This window comes from Ambystoma mexicanum, chromosome 2q (genome assembly GCF_040938575.1).
Source record: "Ambystoma mexicanum isolate Mex_15411 chromosome 2q, UKY_AmexF1_1, whole genome shotgun sequence".
NCBI lineage: Eukaryota > Metazoa > Chordata > Amphibia > Caudata > Ambystomatidae > Ambystoma > Ambystoma mexicanum.
In genome coordinates, this window is record NC_090924.1 from 841,049,982 (window position 1) to 841,067,433 (window position 17,452).

A 17,452-nucleotide genomic window follows, 5' to 3' on the forward strand; every position below is an offset into this window, starting at 1 on the left:
AACAAAAGGCGTTGTGGTGGAAAATACCAGTTATCAAGGCTTTCATGGAAGGGGTTAAAAGGATTCATCCCCTCATTTCTAACCCGGCTCCCGGATGGGATCTTAATGTGGTATTGACTAGACTTATGGGGTCTCCTTTTGAGCATATGCATAAGGAAAGTCTCAAGGATCTTAACTATAAGATAGCCTTCCTAGTGGCTATCACTTCTGTAATGAAAGTCGGTGAGCTACAGGCCCTTTCAGCTCTAGACCCTTTCGTTACAGTTCAGAGATGAGGTGGTTCTGCGCACTCACCCTCGCTTTGCACCTGAATGTATTTCTAAGTTCCATGTGAACCAATCAATAGAACAGCCTACTTCTTCCAGAACCCAACTAACGTGGCCAAAAGAAGCCTACACACATTGGATGTGCGCAGGGCAGTCATGTTTTACCTGGAAAGAACTAGACCATTTGAGGAAAAGAAACCAATTTTTTGTTTCAGTGGCAGCTGGTAGAGAAGGGAATCCTGTCTCTAAATCGGCTATCTCAAGGTGGATTGTAAATTGCATCACACTCTTGCTAAGAGTGAACTGCCCTTTAAGCTTAGAGCACATTCTACTCGAGGCACTGGGGCTTCCATAGCTTTCATTGCAGATGTTGCCCTAGAGTCCATTTGCTAAGTGGCAACCTGGAGTTCTGTACTCGCCTTTACAAAACACTATTGCCTAAACACTCATTCTAGGTCTGATCCTCAGGCGGGACAAGCGGTACTAAGACATCTTTTCACTACTGTTCCTTCTCAAAACCCGCCTCCAACTCCGGGTACTGCTCGCTAGTCTATGCACAGCATGTGATTCTAAGCAGATTAACAAGCATCAGAAGACATGCATTACTCACTGTAACAGCATTTCTGATGATTGTTTCTGCTTAGATTCACATGCGCCCACCCTTCCACCCCACTCGGGTGGAAGGAAGATGGATGTCTTACTACTTTCTCTCTTTCATGTGCTCACTCACGATGGTCATTAGGCTCCCTCATGGCAGAAAAAATACAATCGGAGGGTACACTACACGTCACGTTGGGGATAGTGTTACAGGCACGCCCATGTCGACATACTCTGCGGTTATGGTATTCTTGGTTGGTATTATCCCCATCCCGGCTCCCCCGGAACCCCCTCCTCCCTAAACAGAAGTGATTTGTGGCCGTGCGGTGCACCCCGAGGGAATTTCAGGGAAGGTATGTTTTCCAAATTAGGCTGCCAGCAGCATGTCGGATTATACGCTTATCTGCGCAACATGGAGTTAACAGTTTCACTATTAAAACAGCAATGAGCGCCCCTTTTTTCCATAATGTGTTTATATGATCTGTGATAGTAGTTATTTCCCCCAAGATTTATATGGGCCTACTTGTATTTAAATAAACAATTTATTTTTTCAATACATAGTGTTTGTGTTTCTTTGGACCATTTGTATTACAATTTCATTTGCACTGATTCTACAGCCCTCTCTCCCACCTAAGATAAGCCTGGCGGTTTTGCCTACGCTACTCTGAACTCGGGTGGTACAGCCTTCTACTAAGAGTGGAGTCTTGTACTGCCTCATTTGAATGGTTTTACTAAGCCCTTGGGCTTCAGAAAAACTGTCCTAACAGACTACCCTCCAGGGAAGGCCGATTGTTCTTCTCTTGACCTGATCCTATAAAACGGCTACCGAAATCGGATCTTTTCTCCCTGGGTTGTTTCGCCATTCTGGAGCAGTCTTTGCAGTAACTTCCACTGTGAGTACTCCTCTGTAGGCCTCGTGTTAGTGGGTTATTCCCGATGTCCTCAGGGTTTCCTTGGTCCAGGGCTGTGGGTCCTGCGTGTCCCCTTCTAACGCATTTTGCCATTGATTAACATTGGCCTGAAACCGATCATGCTTCCTTCCTGCTGCTTCTAACTGAAACCTGGAGCTGTTCGCAAGGGGCTCCTCTGAAGTCCTGTGGGTTGGTTGCACCTTTCTCAGCAGGGGTAGAAAACACTCATCTGACTTTATTATGTACGCGTGGTACTGCTCACTGGATTTGTGCTGTTACTTGTTAGGCAGAAACCTGTGCAGTTCCCTTAGGGACCACTGCAAAATATTTAAGACTACAGGTGTTTGGCAGTAAACCCACTTGGTAGCAGTCTGTACCACACAGATTCACTTGGTAGCTGTGGCTGAACAGTCCGACTTCCCTCAAGAAGAGTTAGGCAGTATGCAGAGTATTCACAATAGGTACAGAGAGACAGCAGTACAAACAAACACTGACCAGAGCTTTGGTGAAAAAGTATATAATTATTTATTTAAAACACACTTGTAATTTACACTAGCAAAAACGAGGTGAGTAAATTCGGCACACAGTCACTATCATATATATACAACCCTATTCACTTATTAGACAAGTCTTAGTGAGAAACACCACTTATTTTCAGACAGAGGTGAGCGCTTAACATAAGATGACACTCTAATAAGTTGTAACGAAAGGGAGGAAAAAGGCAGAGTTAAGGGAGCACACAAGTTCCAATACTTTTCAAAGAACCACAGTAAGGCAGGATAGGCAGAGTTCTACTGGAGAGCAAGGAAGTCAATTGCAAGGCCCACTCTTGGATAGAGCAAGCAGAAGGGGTCCAGGTTCACACAGTGGGGTTATGCCCAAAGAGTCTTGTAGATAGTTCGTGCAAAAAGGATTAAAGTAAAGTCAGGAAAAGTTAGCTAGGTTGTCCCCGGCCAGCCCAGGTTAGAAAGTCGAGGCTTTACTGTCAACCCGAACCATCTGTCGCAAGGGAAGCCAGGCGGGACACAGTACCTTAAGTGTGAAGGAAGCTCCGGCAGGGGCAGTTGTTCCCGGCAGCAGGTGCAAGTCAGTGTTTCGTCCAGAGGAAGAAGAGCTCTCGCCGTGGAGGAAAGATGAAGGTTGTTGCACTGCCAGGGAAGAAACCAGCCGCGGAGTCCTCCGGTTAAAAGGCACTACCCTTCTCTTTGCGGCAGTGGTAAACCGTGGTATTCCGGTTGCCGGGGTGCTGGGCACGGGCAAGGCGGCCACAAGGTGCTCCAGGAAGGTGAAAAGAAGGCAAAACTGGTTATCCCCACCAGTCAAAGGAAGAAGACTCTCCGGACTGGAGATCTCCTCTGTCGTTGGGAAAAGTGGTGAGACGGTTCAGCAGGGATCCACCGGTGGTGTCGTCATTGCAGGTTGTCGTTGCAGGTCGGCTCAGCTTCTCCCTCCTCGGATTCTTAGGTCCTGTGGCGACTTTTGAAGTTCCAGTTCCCAAAGCCCTGCTTTTATGCAGCACACCCCCATTCATTCAGCCTAGCTGTTAATCACCACCTGGGCCAATCACACAAGAGTGCGACTTGAGTTGCCAAGGCAACTCAGTCCAGGGTGCCTAAACCCCCTCCCACACCCCCTGTGGTACCCAGACAGAGTGGCACCACTTTTGGAGGCTTCTGTGGAGAAGCCCGCTAAAAAGTGGAACAAAGGGGTCGACTTGGGTTGGAGTCACAGAAGAGAACACAAACGCCATTTTTAGAATAGAGTTCTGGCAAAAAATACCAACCGGTGAAATAATATTAAATAAACCGGCGGTATGTTCGAGGCTATAAGAATTAAATAAAGATGGTAGCCTTGAACAATGGGAAAATCCCATAGGGATATATTCGCGGTCGAATATAAAAAGTAGTATCCACTGCCACCAGCCAAAACTCGATCAGGGGGACGGAGATGTGCCCCCTCGAACAACAGACCCCGGGGCAATCGAATTGCCCCGACTAGTACATCCACAATATGATGGTTTGTACTGGTTTCTGTTCATAATGTGGGACTAGCAAAGCCAATGGTGACTTTACATGCCCTGGGAGGCAGTAGTCAGTCCCAGGGTATGGAGTCTGTTGGGGGGTCGCTACGACACCCCTGGTTTACGGCACGGAGGGTGCTGTGTAACCCACATTGAAAACACATGAGACCCTATGGAGTAAAAGACCCAATAGCCCATAAAACACATGGAAAGATAAAGGAACACCTCAAATCATGTCTAAGAGTGGGAGTAAAAACTCTTAGCAGGAGAAAAAAATAAACCCCAAAAATCCAGAAAAGCTGCTGGGGGACTCCCTAGGTTTGGGAAATTAGCCTTTGCAGAGAATTCTCCCTAACTTTACTTATCATGGGAACTTTTTCTTCAACTTCCAAACTCCTAAAGAGTGATTCTTGAAAATACAAACCTGAACAGCAAACATTTTCCCAGGTCTCACTCGAGTCCCTTTAAATTCACTACCAGGAACTCAAATGTTAGCTTATTCCTGTTTTATTTTCTACTGACTTTTAAATTGATGCATTACCCTCCTATATACTGAAATGTACAAGAATACCATGTTTAACTGTGGCTACTTTGTGTCTAAAATGTTTCTTGGAATGTAATGTGACCTGTAAGTCTAATAATGTAAGCCTATTCTGATGGTTGGCTCTCTAGGTCCTATTGTGAATTGTAACTTCTTCTTTACCACTAGTCCTTATGTTAAGGACATTGCTTGTATGTGTACAAGTTACTTTACAGTATATTAAAGAATGGGGGAAGTTACTTTCAATATCGATTTGTGGATCTTGAATATGACTCAGTAAGGTGTGTTGCCTGTTTCTAGGGATCCCCTTTTAGGCAAGATTGTATGCAGTAACCTTAGGGTGTTCTACAACAACCCTGACCTCCTGGCAGTAGTAACCCACCCTTTGGTATAAGTCTGTACTACACAGGTTGGTAGTGTAGACAAGTAGCCAGGTTTATCTTAAGAGGGGTCAATGTGAGCTGTAGGGGAGTTACACAGAGGTTCACAGTGACAAGTATTCAAGCAGACACTTATACACAGGGTTTCTTGATTAAACCATTATTCATTTATTTACCAGTGAGTTAATATAAGCCTTCTTCAGAAGGGAGCACTGTAAAACACCACACCAATGTACTTCAAAATTACACGAGCTCTTAGTTCAGAATCAGTAAATGCCCATTTGGGATGGCATACAGCAGAGACCTACACCCACAGGTGAATTCCATTGCTAGGGTGCCGTTGACATGAATGTATTACTGTTGGCATTCAGAATTAGTTAAGAGCAAGTAAAAAGGGAAAGGTTATTAGAGCAAACAAGATACCACAAATATTTCTTAAGCAGGCAAATGCTTTCAGATCACCCAAAAAGAGTCATTTAGTTAAAACAGGCTAAGCCAAAGTCAATAGGCAAGAGTCTATATGGGCTGAAGCACTTCTTTGAAGATGGGTAGAAAAAGTCTTTGCACAATGTTTCAGAAGTCTTTGAAGAAAATGATAAATCAATGTAGGGCCACAAGCTGTTAGACTTGTGAGTAGTAGAAGATGCAAGCAACCCTACAGAAAGAAGTACGTTCTCTTAGACGTTGTACAGTACCTTTTAAAATGAAGAAAAGATGCAGCTTCAGTTCCTGTGCAGCTCTGCAGATCTCACTGTTCCTGGGCCTCAGTCGTGGGGACAAGAGGGATTACGTCAAGGGACTCCTGCACTGGGACGGTCAAAACTCGCAACCGGCAAACTTCACTTTCAGTGGCTGTTCAGTGTTTCAGCTCCTCACATCAACCGTAAATAGTAACACCACGGTTCCTGACTGTCAAGATGGAGTTTCCTTGCTTCTGGGGTCCCGCAATCTGTTGAGGGGGCTCAGGCTCAGTGAGTCCTGCTTCCTGGGAGTCCGGAGGATCTTGGCCAACTTAAAAGCAACTCCCACAAACTGGCGTTCCTCTCCCTGGCACTACGGTTTCCAGCAGCAACTCTGGAAATTCACCCAGCTCTGAGATGGATGTCCAGATGACTTACTTTGGATTTTATTGGTCCCACCAACTCAAGGGGAGAAGTCGTCCTTGCAGGGGCTTCTCTTTCGATGCGAACTTGGCATTTCGGCACTGCAGCAGGGCTTCACTGGGCAAACCAACGGTCCTGGAGTTGCAGCAGGCGTCCTCTTCAAGTTCTTCTTCGGTTCCTTCGTCCAGTGGTCGAATCCGCCTTCCAAGCCAAAAGACTTGCTTTTTATACAGTTCTCTCCTTTTCATTCCAGCCTAGCTGTCACGCACCCAGCAGGGTGGCTGTCCTTTCCGGACCGTCAGCCAGCCAGTCATCAGAGTGCATTTGAGTCTCCTAGGAGACTAAGCACAGGGAGTTTCGGGCACCTCCCTCACTTCCTGCCTACCCCAGACACCCTGCAGCCAGAGGCGGACTTCACTCGTGGATCCCGCCAAAGGCAAAGCGAACAATGGGACCAAACCTGGTTTGTCGCACAGAGTAAATCTCAAGAAGGACCTTTCCACAAAGAAATGGCTAAAAAAGAAGACTGGGGACCATTCTGACAAAAAATGGCACCCTTGGGTGCTTTACTGCAGCTGCGAATGCAGCCCGCAGTAAATGCACACCATGGTAGTAAAAACGAAACCACTGCCACCAGCCATTCAGTGAGAAAGGGTAACATAAAAACTTTACCTGAGAAGCTAGACAAAGAGTCTACTAGGTAACCCCTCCAGCACTCTATTGTAAAATAGTGTGTGCTGGGTCTAGAAAGTTACAAATGTAAGTAAAGTCGATTTCACTTTACTGCCTTGGGAAACAGTAGTTCATCCCAGAGAAGGTAGTTAAACCTGGGAAAATCTAAGACTTCCCTGTGTTACTGCACGAAAGGTGCTGTGTGACACAATGTAAAAGAGGATGCCTATGGAGTTTGTCAGATTCCACAACCAAAAGAAACGCAGTGTACAAAAGAAATCACTTTAAAATACTTGAGAGAGTGTGAAAAAGTGTCTCACTCTCTCCAGGTAAAAAAAAAATCAAGTCCTCAAAATCCAGCAATGTTGCTTGGGGTCTCTAAGGTAGAGGGAATTGGCACATTTCTGAGAATTCTCCCTAACATCCCCTATTCCTCAACATCCCACTAGCATTACACACATACTGGCTTTAGAGACGAAACCGTCCATTCAGTATTCAAACTGTCAAAATGTAACGGAGAAACAAAGTACACATACTATCAATAGGTAGAATGTTGTAGGCACAAAAAAGTGACAGTCTTGTATAATCCGATGCGTGTTTAACAGAAAGCATCAACAAAATCAATACTTCATGGCTTGGTATGCACCGCCACATCCAATATAAGTTTGCGTGACAGTGCCAGATAGTGGTGGTATATTAAACGATAGTGTAAAAAAGATTGCTCAGCGATCGTAGATGACACAATTGTGCACATTAATCTTAACTAGCTGTAGCACACTAGTTGTTGGCATACATTGAGTTTGCGAGTGGGTACGGTTTTCACTGATCATTAGTGTTTTTAAGCATACCCTGTGTTTTACTATGTTTTATTTGTAACCCATTAACATCACAGATATTCTGTGGGCTTTAATGTGGTGTTTTCTTGAAGGGTAACTATTGGGAATAATATACTTCACTACCAGCCTACCGACCCATTGCGTTCAGCCCAGTTGCATTGCCCATACTACCACTTAAGAGTTTGTTCTGCCTTTTGGTTGAAAACACTGTTGGCCTTTAGGTTATATGGTTTTGCATCCATCACCAGAGGGTTGTGGAAAAGAAAACCCCCTTATTCTGAGGTAGTGAGCATTTATTTGGCCACTCCTGTGCCTCTTTTAAATTCGTTTTGACTGGTTGTTCGTAAAGATGTGGCCCTTAACCAAGCACTAACTAGTCAGCAAGATGGATAAACATCTTATCGAGAAATGTTTTAATATCCCCATTACAGTGTGCAAAATAAACCAAATGTGTCTTTCTGCTACATTAAATAAGTTTTTTTTACAGGTTTTTCCTGATTTATTGTGTGAAATCTGTTGACCAAAGCAGACCCGTTTCAAAATGTTTCACCGCAGTGTTGGACTACAAGTCGATTTTTCTTGAACTTCTACTAATTTAGCGGTTTCTTAACCCATTACACAATACTGTATTCCAAGGAAGCATGATTTCCCTTCAGATTTTGCAGGCAGTTTCGTTAGCTGAGCCAACAATGTGAAGTAAAGAAACTAGTTGCATAAACCCTTGACTAGAATCTCATGTGCACATTTTCTTTTTCAGTCTCAAAGACCAATTTGTCTGTTCACGAAGATAAAAACAGAGTTCCTTATGTAAAAGTAAGTATGTGTTCTACATTTTTAGAATCTTGGCTCATACTCATAAGATTGTTTATTGAATGTGTATATTTCTAATTTAAAAGGGTTGTACGGAGCGATTTGTTTGTAGTCCAGATGAAGTTATGGATACAATTGATGAAGGAAAATCGAACAGGCATGTGGCAGTCACAAGTGAGTAGTTCAATTTGTAATGGTTTATTCAGACCTATAAGTGGTTCGAAAATGCTACGTTTGCAGGTAAAACTTATTTCGTTCTGGTATGTGTGCAGGTCAGATGCACTTGGTCTGCACTAGTTTCCATGTATGCTGTGGGTTATTCTGCTCAGTGTACCAATCGATCATAGAGTTAGGAGCTGAGCACTCATAGGTTAGTCCTCATGTCACATTTTCCGTGAGTATAGTTATTTGTTATTAAAACATGCGTGCATCAGGCATTCATTTATGTTCTACATAAATATTTTGTTGTGCTAATCCCTCACATTTCACTATTCAGATCTTAAATGGCTAGATGAATATACATTAATTCCAATTTTTCTATTCATATCTTGTTTTAGATTGTTAGTTTCCATACATTAACATTCTGTATTCCGTACCGGAGCATACTTTTATCAAGGCCTGTTCAAGATCTTTGTGGCGGATGGTTTTTGTTGTATGTTTACATCACCCAACCTATCACCCAGGGAAAAGTAATTTAGTTATACATGATCAGTTATATGGATGTCTAGTTAAGTGGTGATGGTCATCTCAATAATGAGGGTAGGGTGCACTGACATTAAAATTAGATTGTTGATTTAAGGTTGGAGAGTAGATTTTTTAAAATTAGTTCCCAGTACTGTGTGATCTAATTTTCAATAGAGGAATTACTTGTGAAGAGCCTGTATCCTGTAGTGAGGACACATGTGTTTCTGCTATGGCACTACAACTTATTTATTAGCCCCATTTATAATGCTCTATTGATTTGCACTTTTCATTCATTAGATTTTCTGAGATGATCCCAAAACAGTCTTACAGATAGCTTAAAATATTAAGATAGTATCACACTTGTCATCCCACTCTACTTGTTCCCTCTGTATTTTTCCAAACATTAGCACTTCAGTCATGCCACTGTATGTGCTTGGGAGTGTTATTGTTAGGCAGAAACCTGTGCAGTTCCCTTAGGGACCACTGCAAAAGATTTAGGACTACAGGTGTTTGGCAGTAAACCCACTTGGTAGCAGTCTGTACCACACAGATTCACTTGGTAGCTGTGGCTGAGCAGTCAGACTTCCCTCAAGAAGAGTTAGGCAGTATGAAGAGTATACACAATAGGTACAGAGATACAGTAGCACAAGCAAACACTGACCAGAGCTTTGGTGTAAAAGTATATAATTATTTATTTAAGGACACACTTGTAAATTACACTAGCACAAAAGAGGTAAGTAAATTCAGCACACAGTCACTATTATATATATACAGCCCTAATTACTTATTAGACAAGTCTTAGTGAGAAACACCACTTATTTTCAGACAGAGGTGATCGCTTAACATAAGATGGCACTCTAATAAGTTATAAAAAAGGGAGGGAAAAAGGGCAGAGTTATGGAAGCACACAAGTTTCAATACTTTTAAAAGAACCACAGCAAGGCAGGATAGGCAGAGTTCTACTGGAGAGCAAGGAAGTCAATTGCAAGGCCCACTCTTGGAGAGAGCAAGCAGAAGGGGTCCAGGTTCACACAGTGGGGTTATGCCCAAAGAGTCTTGTAGATAGTTAGCACAAAAAAGGGTGAAATTAAAGTCAGGAAAAGTTAGCTAGTTTGTCCCAGGCCAGCCCAGGTTAGAAAGTCGAGGCTTTACTGTCACCTTGAACGATCTGTCGCAAGGGAAGCCAGGGGGGACACAGTACCTTAAGTTTGAAGGAAGCTCCAGCGGGGGCAGTTGTTCCTGGCAGCGGTTGCAAGTCGGTGTTTCGTCCAGAGGAAGAGGAGGTCTCGCCGTGGAGGAAAGAAGAAGGTTGTTGCACTGCCAGGGAAGAAACCAGCCGCGGAGTTCTTTCGGTGAAAAGGTACTACCCTTCTCTTCGTGGTAGTGGTAAGCCGTGGTATTCCGGTTGCCGGGGTGCTTGGCACGGGCAAGGCGGCCACGAGATGCTCCAGGAAGGTGAAAAGAAGGCAAAACTGGTTATCCCCACCAGTCAAAGGAAGAAGACTCTCCGGACTGGAGATCTTCTCTGTCGTCGGGAAAAGAGGTGAGACGGTTCAGCAGGGCTCCACCGGTGGTGTCGTCGTTGCAGGTCTGCTCAGCTTCTCCCTCCTCGGATTCTTAGGTCGTGTGGCGACTTCTGAAGTTCCAGTCCCCAAAGCCCTGCTTTTATGCAGCACACCCCCATTCACTCAGCCTAGCTGTCAATCAAACATGCTAAGTGGTGAGCCGGCCGGCCCACCACTTGGGCCAATCACACAAGAGTGCGACTTGAGTTACCAAGGTAACTCAGTCCAGGGTGCCTAAACCCTCTCCCACACCCTCTGTGGTACCCAGACAGTGGCACCACTTTTGGAGGCTTCTGTGGAGAAGCCCGCCAAAAAGCGGAACAAAGGGCTCGACTTGGGTTGGAGTCATAGAAGAGAACACGAATGCCATTTAGAATTGAGTTCTGGCAAAAAATACCAACCGGTGAATTAATATTAAATAAATTAGCCGGCGGTATGTTCGAGGCTATAAGAATTAAATAATTAAAGTTGGTAGCCTCGAACAATGGGAAAATCCCATAGAGATATATTCGCGGTCGAATAAATAAAAAGTAGTATCCACTGCCACCAGCCAAAACTATCAGGGGGGACGGAGACGTGCCCCCTCGAACAACAGACCCCGGGGCAATCTAATTGCCCCGACCAGTATGTCCACAATATGATGGTTTGTACTGGTTTCTTTTCATAATTTGGGACTAGTAAAGCCAATGGTGACTTTACATGCCCTGGGAGACAGTAGTCGGACCCAGGGTATGAAGTCTATGTTGGGGGGTCGCTATGACACCCCTGGGTTACGGCACGGAGGGTGCTGTGTAACCCATATTAAAAACACATGAGACCGTATGGAGTAAAGACCCCATAGCCTATAAAACACATGGAAAGATGAAGGAACACCTCAAATCATGTCTAAGAGTGGGAGTAAAAAGAGTCTCACTCTTAGCAGGAGAAAAAATAAACCTCAAAAATCCAGCAGAGCTGCTGGGGGACTCACTAGGTTTGGGAAATTAGCCTTTACAGAGAATTCTCCCTAACAGTTATTTCTTAGAGGTTGATCATAAAGTCCTGGAGGTCAACTAGAATTAAAGGATACATGGAGAGCAAAATGGTCCATGCTATTTTGTTGGTTTTAATATCGCACTTGGTACTATTCATGTTGTGACCAAGACAGGTGACCAAACATTTAAACACTAGAGAAATAATATGGTCACAGGCATGGCTCTTGACTGCGGTCTAACTGGCTTAGTGTAAAGAAATGACGACTGTTCAGCAGGGTGTGGCAACTGGCAAGTCAGACTCAGAAGACAGACAAAAGGTCATATTACAACTTGTATTTTATTAATCAAAAGAGCACAAGGCCTATCCTGTCCATACTGTTAGGGTTTCCTGGTCCTATCTGAAAGAAAACTATAAAGGGTGCTTGTCATGATGTCTCGCAACAAAACTCCGTCCTCTCCACTTCCTAATCTAACCAAAGTTCTGCCCCTACCACTACCACTAAGAGCATAAAGGTCTCTTAATCCTTGAGCTGGTGGCTGGTTTCTGACCTCTACGCTTCAGGTTTCCACTAAAGTCCAGCTGTTTGGACTTCTAGACTACTCCCCCCAACAGATCGTCCCCCTCCCCTCTGGGGTCTGATCATTTAGCTCCACTTCCACACCTCCCAATTCCCGGGCCTCACCAGGGTTGTTGAAAAACCAGGATCTACCCTTTGAGAGTACCTTCATTTTGGCAGGGAACAGGAGCATGTATTGCATTTACTGCTTTCTCGGCTCTTCTCACCGCTTTATAGGACTATCTTTGAACAATTGTGTAAAGTCCAGAAAGAGTGACTCTTGTGTTTCCCACTGCCACTGGGCCTGCCCTCCTCACTTTCTGAAGAAGTGTGTCCGTATCTCTGAAGTTCAAAAGATGGGCTTTTGTTACTCTCGGGAATTCCTCAGAGGGGGAGCAGTCTCGCCGGTATTCAATACCCCCTTTCCACTGGTGTCGACCTTTCTCCAGAGAGAGTGAGGGTTCCAATGTATCTGCCAACGGCACACGGTCCTTTTGGTGCCCATCCTCCTCATCACGGGTGACCTGTCTGGGCTCATCCAACCTCCCCACTACCACTTTAGACAGGGCATAGTTATCCATACTATTGGTCTCTATTTTTGTATGCCTGTGCCCAGACATGTCGAGTCTCCTTATCCGCTTATGAGCACGCTTCCTCCTCTAAACGTAGTTCTGCGTCCCGTTGTGTCTGCATGTTCAATGTCCCTTTGCGCTGTTACCCTCCAGTACCCCTTATCCAGGGTCTGAAATTTACTATAGTAGAGCTGCTCCAGAAAATACTGGATGCCTCCACTGTGCTCATGGTGTCCTTAAGGAGTTGCCACCCAGCTTCGCCTACTTAGCACATTTGGTGCAAGGACCTCTCTCTCAAGTCCTGCAGGAGCCCAGTTGCTTTTAGCGCAGAGGCTTCTGTATTCAGGGCCCACTGTCTAGCAGCCTCTTGTAGGCCATGCCACCACACCCCTCCTGTTGGGCCAGATCACCCTTCAGCTTCTCGCTAGAACCACGCTCCTTATTTGACTATGCTACTGATGGGGCATCCCCTGCTTAACGGTTGTCTGGCTCCTCTCTGGGCTTCTCCGGCCCTCCCTCCACCTCCCGCTGCTTCCGCCCAGCCAGGCTGTCACTGTGGGCTTGTTCCTATTCGGCCTCCTCTCCTTCCCATGGGACCACATTGCAGGAGCCCAGCCTGCCCGGGGCGTGCTGCGATCCTCCAACATATCTCTGCCCGGTGGAGGGAAGAGAGGCCCATGGGTTGTCTCTCCAAGCTGCAGACCCTGGGCCGCTGATACAGATCTCCTTCTGCTCCTCCTCTTCCCGCCTGTTCCATCTGCGCCTGCTGCCTTTGTGCTTCCCGAAGCTCCGCACCCTGCAGCGGCCATCTAAGGCCTGCGCTGTGCCCCTTGGATCCACCCCTTTTCTTCCCCCTGTACGCTCCTCTACTGCATGTTGGCCTTGCAGGCCTTATTAATGCCTTATTAATGCTGGATTATGGACGGATTCCCGGGGCTTACCAGGAACACTTCACAGGTGCGCCTGCACCATGCGGCTCCAGGCCACGCCCACCCATATATATGGTTTTTGGGGTTACTTTTTTATGTGCTTAGTTTGACCCTAAATGCCTAATCTGTGGTGTTCCGTGTGAACTCATTGTAGCCCTAGACTACTTGCACTTTTCCTGAGACTAAGCCTAGACTGCTCATCCACCTACCTTGATTGGGTTTTGGCGAACCTCTGTGTCTTCACTGTTTACCATAAATAAAGTGCCCTCCTAAAATCCTCCACTCACCATCTTAAGTCATGTTCAGGACACAGCCACAGGCCATGCCCCTTCTGCCCATTAAGTGGGTGTTTTGCCAGAAAGTTGCTACCTAGCATGGCTGCAGGCCATGCTAGGTAGCCAGGCCATTGGGTGTCTGTGAGATGCCCTGGACAACATGATTGATGCTGCAGATTTGATACAGTATATCATTAATAAAATCATTCATTTAAAAAACGTCAACAGGATCTTTTGTTTGAAAATAAAGAACAAAAAAAAAAAATCCCTGGTATCACTTCTAAGGGCAACCACTAATAAGCCAGTCTAAAAGAACCATAATTCAGCCCCTGCCATGTACAGCACATGTGGCAAAAATAATTACCTGCACGTACACCTACACTTCTTACAGGACTTCAGAGCCGAAAATGGGCTTGGCACAGAGTATCCCAAACTGGTTAGGGCATTTTACATTTTGATGTGACGGATGTGCGAGACCAGAAGGTGTCTCACCCGATAGTCCTTGGGGACTATCATCTAGGTGGCCAGGATACGGCCATAGCTTTTGGATTCAGTTCCTGGGGGCGGAACAGTGCGGGAGTATCACCTGGGTGACTGGTCTTCAGGGAGTAGGAGTGGGACACCTGATGGTAAGACGTTGTATCCCTCACTTCCCTGCAGCACCTTTACCCCATCCTACCCAGTAGGATATATATAAACTCTCCCCCCGTCCCCCTTTTCCCACCTTTTCCTGCATGAAAACTTTCACACGGACAGCCCGCTCTGGGGCAAAGCAGACTCGCACCGAGCCGTGTACCTGACATATCCCACAACTATGGTCAGGCAATTAATGGTAATCATTCACACCGGACTTCCATTAAACTTCCCCAAATGGATAAAAGGCGGAGCACGAGAACCCACTCTGAGCGAGGCAAAGCACACAAAGGAACAGCAGTTTCGAGACGGCAGCTGAACAAGGGAAGAAAGACGGCAAACCACGAAGGGTGCACAAGGAGGGAGATGCCCTTGACCTTTTGGGCAGAAAGCTGTTACTTTCTAGACCCCTTTGGATTTCAGAGTATAAGGCTAAGAAACCAGACTGAAGAATCCTGTATTGTGTGTCAGAGATAGCCAGGGCCCTCCTGCACGGTTGATCGAGTAGGAGAGAAGCAGCAGCCGCCGCCGTGGTACTGTCCTTGGCTCCAAGATCAAAGAAAGATCAACATAGTCGGTGAGTTGGGGAAACCAATGCAAGACCGGTCTGTGTTGAAGTCAAGGTTGCAAGCAGCAACATTGTATACAAAGAGTAAGTATAAAGATTGTTGAACACGTGTGATGAAAGATGCGAGGACAGCCTAACGACTGATGGATGTTTGAACTGTAGCAAAGAAGATACTATATTCGTGACAGAGTGGTCTAGCACCGCAAGTGTGCTCAATCAAAGGTCTCTGTAAGATATTGAGCCAAGAAGTGGCAGAAACGAAAGTAAAAGATAGAGAATAATAATTAGTGTGAATCGAAGTGGTCCTGTGATGGTTTAAGCAAAACACATTGCACCACTGAAAGTCGGATTCTGATGCAAAGGGGTCTGAGCCCAAACTAGGGGGATTCGTGGTCCCAGCCCGAACAAGGGAGAACAATCGTGAACATTGCGCTAATGGGATCCGTGGTCCGAACCCGAACGACTGAGACCAATTGCGAACCTGTGAATGTGAAAATGCTCCCCAGCGCAGTTCGACTTCAGCGGGCTTCAGCAGGTGTCCAGACTGCGAGGGGCTTTTCCCCACATCTGACCCCCACGCTCTTTGCCTCTGCTGCCTTGGCCCCGACCACAGCTGGGAAGGTTGTTCTGCGCGCAACGTCCTGACTCCACAGGCACTGAAGAACAGGCTAGTTAGGTGGAGGGATCTCTTCCAGAAGTCCCCTCCGAAGGTCCTAAAGGCCTTCGTCAAACATTGTTCGAGCGAGGCCAAAGGCAAGGTCTCTATTCACCATCGCATCCTGTAAGGGCGACTGCTTCTCAAAGAAGCACCTGACCAGGAGGAACCTCCTGAGTTCTAGTACCAGCACACGTACCAAGTCTAGTCCAGCTACCGGCCTTACAGCCGAGGGGTCTCCGGATCCTTCCGGTATCTGTGCAGAAGGACCGCAAGGTTCTTCTACCAGGGTTACTACTGAGGGGTAACGCCCTAGTACCGGCATCCTGTCCAAGGGAGCGCCTTCACGCAGCACTACCGGCAGCTCTGCCGAGGGCAATCCGCCTTCCAGGCCCCGGCCCAAGGTGCAGGGATAGGCCCTATGTTCCAACACCAAGCGTCTTGGACGGGGCTGGGTCCAGTGAGCCAGGCACCACGACTTCGGCACGAAGCTCGTCCAACTGGCCACCGTGCCAGACAAGATTGCCGCTAATCCGATACCTCCTCTTGCAGAACGAGGTGGGACTGGTGTCAACCAGGTATGTGGCCTACAGTTTACCCATCAGCAGTGCAGGGCAGGTTTACCCTGTACACCAGCCAGAGTGCGCCCCGGCCCCAGCAACCGTCCGCCACTCCATCAATATCTCCTGCCACCTCTTTGGCCTCCGAAGACCGGTTCTTCAAAAGGTTCCTAGCGCTGATGCGAACACCCCAGATGGGATCCACCTTTTGGGATGCTATCAGGGACATGCTCCCTCAAGTCACCCCACAGGTACCCATAGTAATGCCTACAATGACTCGGGTGCCACAGGCCCCAGCGCAGCCCCGCTGCCCCTACCGACTCCTTCCATTCCGGCACCCCTGCCTCTGGCACTACCGGTGGCTCCACACCAGCCTCCGCAACATCCTCCTGCTCCGGTCTCCACACCGCAGCCCACGGTGCCCAGTTACCCCACTGCCAGTTCTGGATTCTCCAAGTACTCAGGTGGACACAGACGAGGAGGAGGACCCCGACACGCCATCTTCAGCCAAGGCCTTCCACGAACGCCTTGCAACCCTGACAGAATACCTGGGCATTCCTCAGCCTGAGGTTGAGCAGCCCGAGGAGGGGGGTCTTGGCAGAAGTCCTCACCCTAAAACCGCCTACCAAGACGGGGATTCCGTTCCATAAGGACGTTTTTGCCCTGGCCAAAAAGGGGTGGCTCAAGCCGCACTCGGCCGAACCTGTCAATAGGCGCCTCGACTCAAAGTACAGGCCGATGGAGGGGGGATACACTCTTGCTTTCGGCTCATCCTCAGCCACGCTCCTCGGTGATCGCTGCAGCGTCACTCTATTCTAAGCCTCAGTCGTCCTTGGCGCTGCTAGGCAAGGAGGAGAAGATCTTGGAGGCGTATGGGAAAAAGCTGTACTCCAACGCCTCCTTGCACCTGCGTCAAGCCAACGCTGATGCCATGCTGGCAGCCGTTTAACCAAAGGCTCTGGCCGGAGATTGCAGACTTCCTCCCGGATCTTCCGCCACAGAGCCTAGCTTGCTTCAAGGCGGGATTAGGAGAAGCCAGGACATCATGGAGTCCACAGTGGCCCACATCGATACCTCTGGCAGGGCCATCTGCATTGCCACGGACATGAGAAGGACGGCCTGGCTCCGGGCTACTAAGTTTAACCCTGATGTCAAGGAGCGCATATTGGACCTTCCATTCGAGGGTAGTGACCTCTTCCACTCCACCACGGATGAAGAATTAGATAAAAAGAACAGCTCACAAACCGCTAGGTCTTTATTCTTATGAAGGCCACGCCCAAGGCGTACACCCAGTCACATCAGCACTCCGACAAGCGGCAGGGGTCTAGAGGGTTCCGGGGCTTC

The 17,452-nt window shown here is 47.0% G+C and overlaps 1 protein-coding gene across 2 annotated transcripts in view; it reads left to right on the forward strand.

Annotated features, from left to right (window-relative positions):
• Window positions 1–17,452, forward strand: part of KIF5B (kinesin family member 5B) — a 1,711,571-nt gene that overhangs the window by 545,396 nt on the left and 1,148,723 nt on the right. For both annotated transcript variants that reach the window (XM_069648059.1, XM_069648058.1), the window contains exons 6-7: window positions 8,084–8,139; window positions 8,223–8,310. In XM_069648059.1, coding sequence (XP_069504160.1) covers window positions 8,084–8,139; window positions 8,223–8,310 — 144 coding nt within the window. The remainder of the gene's footprint in view (window positions 1–8,083; window positions 8,140–8,222; window positions 8,311–17,452) is intronic.